This window comes from Heptranchias perlo, chromosome X (assembly GCF_035084215.1).
Source record: "Heptranchias perlo isolate sHepPer1 chromosome X, sHepPer1.hap1, whole genome shotgun sequence".
NCBI lineage: Eukaryota > Metazoa > Chordata > Chondrichthyes > Hexanchiformes > Hexanchidae > Heptranchias > Heptranchias perlo.
Window position 1 is genome coordinate 7,389,793 of NC_090370.1, and position 9,271 is coordinate 7,399,063.

Consider the following 9,271-nt stretch of genomic DNA (forward strand, 5'->3'; position numbering starts at 1 on the left):
GAAGGAGCTGGTATTAATTAATCTTAGATCTCAGAGAATTATGTACATCACCCATACTAATCATGTATATATCTGTAGAAATGGAGTTAACCTCCCAGGTACTGTTGGGTAAATTTTCAACTTGCTCCCCGGGGCTTAAGACTGGCCTTGCCAATCAGTGCCCGTTTTAGAAACCAACCAATTTTCATTTTCTCAGGAGGTCCCAAAGCACTTCACAGTCAATGGAGTTTTGAAGCATTGTCACTGTTGTAATGTAAGGAAATGCAACAAGGTTCCACAAACAGCAATGAAAGAAGGACCAGATAGTCTGTTTTAGTGATGTTGGTTGAAGGATATATGTTGGATAGGTATCCGGGAGAACTCCCTTGCTCTTCTTCAAAATAGTGTCATGGAATCTTTTACCTGGCCTTGATTTAGCATCTCATCCAAAAGACGGCACCTCCAACAGTGCACTCCTCCAGGAATGCACTGGAGTGTCAGCCTAGATTCTGTACTCAAGTCTCTAGAGTGGTGCTTAAACCCACAACTTTCTGACTCAGAGGCGACAGTGCTACTGCTGAGCCAAGGCTGACACCTTCAGAATATTGGTTAATATAAGTCAAGATTAGAATCTTGACTTATATTAACCAATATTTAAACAGACTGCCAGCTGGGGTATGTGACTTCAATAGCCATATAAGCAAGACTTGCAATACCAACAAGTTATAGAATTGCTTGCCTGCTATGTGGCCGGTCTAGTTTGTATCCTGTATAGTTAATCCTATCAAACAGCATTAACTTGTTTGTATCCTGTATAATGAAATCCTAACTAACTAACGAGGCAACGAATTTTAAAGGTTCAGCCAGAATTATGCTTTCATCAAGAATTTTACAAACAGAAAAAAAATCAGGCAATTTGCAAATCTCTGTACCATTTCTAACCATTCACCTGTAGTTCAATCCAGACAGAGGACATAAGATGCTGAGCACATCTACCCAAAATAGCACAAGAACGTGCTGTTGTCTCCATGTGCTTTGGGTTAACTAATTAAGGGAGAGATGAGTATGTACATGTGTGTGAGGCGGGGCAGTGGGGAGGAATGTTTGAATGATAATGTCAAAGGGCTTCAAACAATGAATTACATTATTGACATGCACTGGCCATTGTTCTCTGGCCACTTTACATTTAAAAGTGCCTCTTCTTTTAGTCATTCTACTGCAAAGTTTGTTTTTTGACTCTCTTCCAACCTTTTCAGCCCTGCACGCTGATCTGGAACCGTGCGCCATGCTGAAATGCCACACTGACTGAGTAGGAAGATGCCAGCCCCCACAGATTCAATGGAACCATTTGCCGACATACCGTGATGGACATCAAACGTGCAGCTCTCAGGTGCCCATTGTGACTAGATGTGGCCTTTCCTTGAGGCTGTGGGGAGTGAATTAAAAAGGAAGATTTAAGGCAACAGGTAGACAAAAACAAATTGTAGTGCAACAACTCGAGGGAGAACTGTTATTTTGCCACATACATAATATACTTGAAAAGGAGAAAGGCTATGGGAAAAGGGCAGGGAGGTGGGACTAATTGGATAGCTCTTTCAAAGGGCCAGCTCAGGCATGCTGGGCCGAATGGCCTCCTTCTATGCTGTATGATTAAATGATTCTATGAGTAATGCTTTTAACGTGTTGACGATGAAGAACTAGAATTGAGTAGCATTTACATTTGCATATAAATTTTGTATTTGAAGGCTCTCTAGTTCAGAAGTTCTACATAATAGGATATTTGATACAATGGAAGTTTATGCTTAGCTCCCACACATTTAATCGTGGAGTCAATTCTAATCGAACATCTAAATTTAATATTTTGATAATATTCAGTCAGAGGGAACTTTAGAAAGAAATGAAAGTCAATGCAGATTTTTATATCTTTTCATATTGCTTCCCTGATGGCTCATTTGGTAACAACATTTGGCTGAACCATGGAGACCAGAAGGTCTCAGGCTCAATTCCTTGTCTTTTTTGAGTTAGCTGATCTCAGCCAGGGTGGTAGCAGCAATGCTATAATTGTCCTTGGTACCCTGGTTTAGGGAGGGGAAAATTAGCAAGGGTTCTTGTTTTTGATTGCTATTAAAGCATCTTCTGAAGGATAATATGTATGTGTGAATGTTGAGCAGGGACAGGATTGGGCCCAGCTCTAATGCTGTTGACAGCGAACTGTCCTGTTGACGCTTATGTGTAGGCTCACACATGAAGAATAGCCACTTGGGTTAGTTACCAGTGGGTATCCATGGAATTGTGTTCCAGCAGTAGTCAACACCGTCAGGAGAGTAAGGGGGGAGCATGTCCCAAAAACAACATCAAACTACAGCACTGTCTGCATTGCACTGACAACCACATGAATACCACAAGATTTGAAACACTGAAATCATAAAGCTTGAAACCCTAAAAGACTGGCACCTAAAATTATTAATATTACACCAGACACATATTACACCGGGTTCTCAATGCTTGACTATGTAGTGTCGCCAGAAGATAGGATATGAGATCACTTTGAATGCTTGTGTGTAGTTAACATTGAATCACAAACCTAAATGATTTTCCTTACAGTGTAACTCGATCCAAGGGAATTTTGTATCTATTAGGTTTCAACTGTCAACAAAACTCAACAGGATTCTTGCTAAAATATTAAGGTGATAACTCAAGTCTTTAGAATACTTATTTAGGCATTGCTGCTGGTGTAGATATAAATATAGTAAAAAATTGTGATTTCTTTCTATAAAGTTGAGAAAATCTACCATTAAAATTATGAATTTAACCAAATTTAATATGTTTTTTGATAAATTGCAAATACAGACTCAAGGACTGAAACTTGCTCAAGTTCATACAAATTAGGCTTTGTAATCCGGTTCTTTCATCTTTGAAGGGAAGTGGGACAATGAAACCTAGCGAAGATGATCTCGGATAATAGCTATTGAGTGCCACAGTACTTAACCGGTCAAGACAATACCGCTTCACATTATATCCTGAGTATTAAAAGATGTAAATATAGGTTCTGTTTTAAAATGACTTGCATTTATTTTTCCCTGTGTTCAAATTTATTTCAACCCCTGTCGTGATTGGTGTCCGCTTTCTGCATGATTATGTTAATGATTCATTTCAAATCTTGATCTTGTAATAGTTTTAATGTATATTACTCAGTATTAGGATTTGCATATATTTCAAATTGTTTAGCTTCAACTTTTTAATTTTTATTTTTACGGTGCATGCTTTAAGCCTCTTACAGTAATCATAAGAAGACGATTTCTCACAACTTTCTTCCAGAGTAGAAGAGATTTCTGCTGTGAATCATGTAATCAAAAGTTAGTACTTAAGATGCTGTCGGAGTTTCACTCTTTTCTGGGCACATTATAGTATTGCAGGTTGCAGTTGCAAGTTAGCTTTTCCACTTTAATTCCAAAGGAATCAAAAAGAGATTATACACTGGTCAGTTACAGAATTATTTGAAAAAGGGAAAAAAAGGTTAAAAAAAAGACAAGTCAAAAGGCAGAAAAAAGGATTTTTTAAAAAGGTCAAATCCAACATTTCACTGTTCTTGCAGGCAGTGTCTCCAGAAGTGAAACAACTGTGGTAAGCCTTTAAATAGCAGCCAAAAGCAGGGCTTAGGGGCTTTAGTTAACTACTTGACTTCTGACTGTGTATAATTGGGCCAGAAGTGTCCAACCGTTTGGAGCAGTGGGCCAGATCTTTATGTCGCAACCATTGAGTCAGCTATATTTGATTAAGGGCACATATATGCACATTCATTGTTTGAACAACAACTTGCATTTATAGCTCTTTTAACGTAGTAAAACATCTCAAGGCTCTTCACAGCAACGTAATCAGACCAAAATTGACACAGAGCCAAAGAAGGAGGCATTAGAACAGGTGACCAAATTCTTGGTCAAAAAGGTTGGTTTTAAGCAGTGTCATAAAGGAGGAGAGGTGGAGAAGCAAAGACATTTTAGGAAGGAAATTCCAGAGCTTAGGGCCTAGATAACTGAAGGCACGGCCGCCAATAATGGGGTGAAGGAAGTCGGGGATGCACAAGAGGCCAGAATTGGAGCCCTTTGAAATGTTTCAATGTGAAAGGTGTAATATAACTACAAGCATTTTCATTAAAATATCCCCCCACTCCCAACACACGCATGTCCACAATAATTCTCTCCCTTAATTAGTTAACCCAAAGCACATGGAGACAACAGCAGGTTCTTGTGTTATTTTGGGTAGATGTGCTCAGCATCTTCTGTCCTCTGTTTGGATTGAACTACAGGTGAATGGTTAGAAATGGTACAAAGATTTGCAAATTGCCTGATTTTTTTTATTCTTTTGTAAAATTCTTGATGAAAGCATAATTCTGGCTGAACCTTTAAAATTTGTTGTCCAACTAATTAGTTGGGATTTTATTATACAGGTTCAAACTAGTTAATGCTGTTTGATAGGGTTAACTATATAGTATACAAACTAGACTGCCACATAGCAGGCAAACAGCTATATAACTGTGCACTGTTGAAGAGATGAAAGAGATTAAAACAGAAAAGAAAGGGAAGGAGAGAAAAGAAATGTGAAAGATCAGAGCGGGGGAGAGACAGCAATGAAGGCAGAGAGACTGAAGTGAACTCTAGAAGCTTGAGCTCATCCAAAACTCTGCTATCCGTATCCTAACTCGCACCAAATCCCGTTCGCCCATCACCCGTGTGATCGCTGACCTACATTGGCTACCGATCTGGCAATGCCTTGAAATTAAAATTCTCATCCTTGTGTTCAAATCCCTCCAAGGCCCCTCCCTATCTCTATAAGCTCCTCCAGCCCTACAACCCTCCAAGAACTCAGCGATTCTGGTCTCTTGTACATCCCCGATTTCCATCGCCCCACCATTGGCAGCCGTGCCTACAGCCTCCTGGGCCCTAAGCTCTGGAATTCCCTCCCTCTCCTTTAAGATGCTTCTTAAAACCTACCTCTTTGACCAAGCTTTTGATCACCTGACCTAATATCTCCTTATGTGGCTTGGTGTCAAATTTTGTTTGATAATCGCTCCTGTGAATCGCCTTGGGATATTTTAGTACATGAAAGGTTCTATATTAGTGCAAGTTGTTGAAGGTGGAAAAAGAGACAAACTGAAATGGAGGCATGAAAGCAATTTAAGGTTGTATTTACAGTACAGATTTAGCACTGGGACACTGGCACTCAGTAAATTTGTAACATAAATGTGCAGGGAGGGATTCCGATATGGCTGAACTAGAGGCAGCAGCAGGAAGGGACTCATGCAGCAGGTAGAAGCAGTACTATCAGGACTGAGGTGGGTGGGCAGGTTAGAGGTAGCCAGTGAGTCTGGGGCATGGTGGGAAGTACCACTGTGTGCTGGGAGCAAGGTCAGAGTCTCGGTCAGTAGCTGCCTGTGGAGGGCAGGGGTACTGTCATCCCAAGGATTAGCCTTTGTGACTCAGTTGCCACAAGATGGGGTATCCTCCTATACCCAAGTACACTAGTAGCTGTACAGGTGAGCCTGCTATTGGAGCGGGATTGATTTTAAAAAAAAATTCCCACAGACCCATCAGCAAATCACCTGTTTCTGCTATTGGGGTGGGAGGATGCTCGTGTGGAGCATAAACATGGGCATGGACCAGGTGGGCCACAATGGCCTGTTTGTGCTGTACATTCTATGTAATTATATTGGTAGGGAATCAAAAGATGGAACTCCAGGAGCCAGATAAAAATCAGGGACTGGGCTGGATTTGGTCTACACACCCTGGGTTGGACACTTCTGATCTGGGCAATGTTACCATGCACTCGATTACACGTGATGAAGTCCTGCCCTTTTGCTGTTAATCAGCATCTTATCTCAGTAGCTTTTGTCAAGATACTCTTGAAGATTATTGTCTTTTTTAATAAGGACAAGTCAAGATTGAAAGTTAAGCACTATCTTTATTTTCATCAGATTCAAACAGAGGGCAGACTATTACATTTCAGCTAGAGATGATCTGTTGTGGCAATTGAATCTAGGTGGATGTGGTTTCATTGCCATTTAGTTGATGCGAATTGATTCACTCTCAGTCACCATTTTGCCATCCAACATTTTCTGAGTGGTTACCATAGTCTTCTTGATAGTTTGTGATGTTCCTGCAAATAGATAAAAAATTGTGAGCAGGTATGTTCACACACAAGCTTAACATGCGATAGATTTCTGTCTTCACTGCCTGGGTGACAATCTGCCAGGGCAGATCGCACACCCTTTAAAGAACCCCCGATTCTCAGCCCATTCATTTTAATGGAATGTAAATCAGATGGGTTCCATAAAGGGCTTGCAGTCAGCCCTGGCAGATTACTACCCAGGCAGTGCAGACAGAAATCTATCCCATGGCCTTTACAGTAGAAATGTTTATAAAATTACACACAAGTGTCCTGAAAGCAATTAAAATGGTCTTACCTGAAGTTGATTCAACAAGTGCGCTGTAAAAAGAGAAAAAAAGTCAAACATAGTTCAATCTGCCCACACCAATTATAGATATTTAACCAGGATGGGAGGGGGGGGGGGGGGGTCACCATTTTGCTATGGTTGTAACAATTTTTTTTCCTACCAATGCTAAATGTAACCCCAGCTTACTTGATGGCCTCTCCATCTAGCAGACGTTTGTATGTTGCTATTTCAACCTCAAGCTTCATCTTGATGTTCAGTAGATTTTCATAGTCTCTGGCCTGGGACTGCATTTCACTGCGGAGCTGAAGCAAATCTGCCTCCAACTTGGCAATCAGGGCATTTAGCTGCTGCAGCTCCATCTCATATCTCAGCTCTGTATCTCGGAGAGTGTTTTCCAGTGAGTTTTTCTAGAATGAAAAAAAATGTATCCAATAATGCAGCTTGGTGAAATTGACTGTTACCATTCAATTAACTCTCAGTGAGTATTGGATTTTAAATTTTGGTTAAATGACACTTGTTCAGAATGTAGGTATGTCTTCAAGGTTATTAAAAGTGTATACCATGAGATTGAATTAAATGTCTTTGGAGTCCTCACCATGCTTAGAAGACTCTCCAGCTCAACCTCCAGAGACTGTGTCTGGCGGCGTAGTTCAGTGACTTGTCCCTTTGAACCTTCCAGTGCATCAGTATTCTGTTGGACTTCAACTGTGTAGAAATCCATCTACAATTAGAAGAAATGCAATTAAGAGCCAGTACTTTTCACAAACGTTACCAGGTTCTAATATTTTGACAATGTAGTAATCTTGCGACCCTGTGTAGGTTTGTGTTTTAATGTGCACTTCATGTTATCAGTAAAGGCATTATGTGGAGTTGTTCAGGTTTTTAAATATAATTTCATTTACCTGGGTCTTGTACCAGTTCTCTGCATCATCTTTGTTTTTCTGTGCTATTTGCTCATATTGTTCCCTGATCTCTGAAATGATCTTAGTCAAATCTGGACCTCGAGGAGAATCCACTTCAACCTGCACATTGGAGGTGGAGATCTGGGAACGGAGGGCTTTGATTTCCTGTGGAAATAAAACACACATTGCCATTCCATCTTTGTCAAACTGTCCATACCCTGCTTAAATATATAGAATACAAGCAAAGGATGAGAGAATCAAAAATGCAGCTTGTAATACATAGAAATACACATCATACTTGAATAACCCATTTCCTGCACATTAGCCATTATTCAGATTATTTCCCAAAAGGAAATTACTTGTGTAACAATAATGGGTTTCCCAATAGTACATTGCAATCTTTCTCTAGAACTATGCCCTCTACAATATCCATTGACCCTGTTAGGTGTGGGTGAATTCCACCATGCTTTCCAGAACCCACACCCTACTTTTCATATCATTATCATCCTGATATTTCCTTTCTAATAAGCGCCTGCTCTGTGGCACTTACATCATCATGGTTCTTTCTGATGTAGATAAGCTCCTCTTTCAGAGACTCGATCTCGCTCTCCAGGTGCAGGCGTCCAATGTTGGTGTCGTCAATGACTTTGCGCAATCCGTTGATGTCAGTCTCCACAGACTGCCTGATGGCCAGCTCAGACTCCCATCTACCGAGGAAACACAACCACGAGAGCCCATGTTAAAGGAGCTCAAACTTTGAGACTTGACCCCAAACACCTTCGTGTGGCTATGGGTCACCTCATTGATACAATGGGGTTGAACACTCGCAACTTTAGGGACCATGAAAGAAGTGGAGGGGTTTGAAACCTTAAAGAAAAAAAACGCTTTGCATTGAATGCTGCGTTAGTAACTTTGTTCAATAATTGTATAACAGGATATGTGGATCGGTAAACTGATCGGTTATTGTATTTGTATGAGAAAGAAAGCACTCACTTCACCCTGAAGTCGTCAGCAGCCAGGCGAGCATTATCGATCTGAAGTATTAAACGAGCGTTATCTACGGTCATGTCATAGACCTAGAAGATTAAAATATATATATTAAAACAATTTACATCCCATATGTTACCTACTCGGCCTTCCTGACAATCAGCCGATAAATTACAGTTGGTGATACTGGCGCAGGAAGGGTTAATCCCTGTCCAGTGGAACAGGTCTTTAAAATACAAAGGTTCCTCCGCTTGTGACCAGCTTGAGACGTCCTGCACCCCCTAGCAGGTGGCATGGTGGGCAAAGCATATGCCAGGTGCCAGGAGCCGCCACCCCCCGGGCCATCCCTAATGGGTTTGCTGAGCTGCTGGAACTTTTACCTGTTTGCGAAGATCATTCAGCGGCTTCTCGTAGGCACTCAAATCACGAGCACTGGGTCCCCTGGCGTCCAGGTGCTCCTTGATGTGCAGCTCCAATTTGGTGTTGGCGCTCTCCAGGCTGCGCACCTTCTCCAGGTAGTTGGCCAGGCGATCGTTCAGGTCCTGCATGGTCTCCTTCTCGTTGGCTACGCCCCCGATCCCGCTGCCCACCATGAGTCCAACGCCGCCGCCGCCGCCGCCCATCCTGCTCGACCTGGAGAAGGAGCTGGACACCCGGCTCACAGCGACCCTGGGGCCAAAGCCACTGAAGCTGCTGGCGCTCGACTGCAGAGGCATGGACCTCCGGATGGAGTGGCTGTGCACAGGGCTACCGAAAGATGACAACGAAGAGTAATTCATCCTAGCGGGAGAGATAGGGCAGCTTGTCTAACACTTACAGAAAACAATTCGTGAACCGCACAAAAAACCAAGACGTCCCAGGAAGTTTATAAACTTTATACCCCTCGGCCATCACCAATTGGCCGAGAGCTGTGTCCAATCTGTGTCTGACTGCATTCCTGTCCAATGGGAGT

At 41.9% G+C, this 9,271-nt stretch overlaps 1 protein-coding gene across 1 annotated transcript; it reads right to left on the reverse strand.

Moving 5' to 3' along the window:
* Positions 1-5,917: 5,917 nt before the first annotated feature.
* krt18a.1 (keratin 18a, tandem duplicate 1) lies at positions 5,918-9,174 on the reverse strand. Its single transcript, XM_067976662.1, has 8 exons — positions 8,700-9,174; positions 8,326-8,408; positions 7,883-8,039; positions 7,333-7,497; positions 7,026-7,151; positions 6,617-6,837; positions 6,440-6,462; positions 5,918-6,132 (listed from the first exon to the last, which is right to left on the reverse strand). The coding sequence occupies exons 1-8, from the start codon at positions 9,096-9,098 to the stop codon at positions 6,038-6,040; spliced, it is 1,269 nt and encodes a 422-aa protein (XP_067832763.1). The 5' UTR covers positions 9,099-9,174; the 3' UTR covers positions 5,918-6,037.
* Positions 9,175-9,271: the final 97 nt, after the last annotated feature.

Excerpts from the sequence above, each read along its gene's own strand:
- krt18a.1 (XM_067976662.1), bottom strand. The coding sequence starts at position 9,098 with ATGAATTACTCTTCGTTGTCATCTTTCGGTAGCCCTGTGCACAGCCAC. Across the intron at positions 8,409-8,699 it reads TGAATGATCTTCGCAAACAG|GTCTATGACATGACCGTAGA; the intron begins GTAAAAGTTCCA and ends TTAATCTTCTAG. Across the intron at positions 6,133-6,439 it reads ACTTGTTGAATCAACTTCAG|GAACATCACAAACTATCAAG; the intron begins GTAAGACCATTT and ends ATCTATTTGCAG.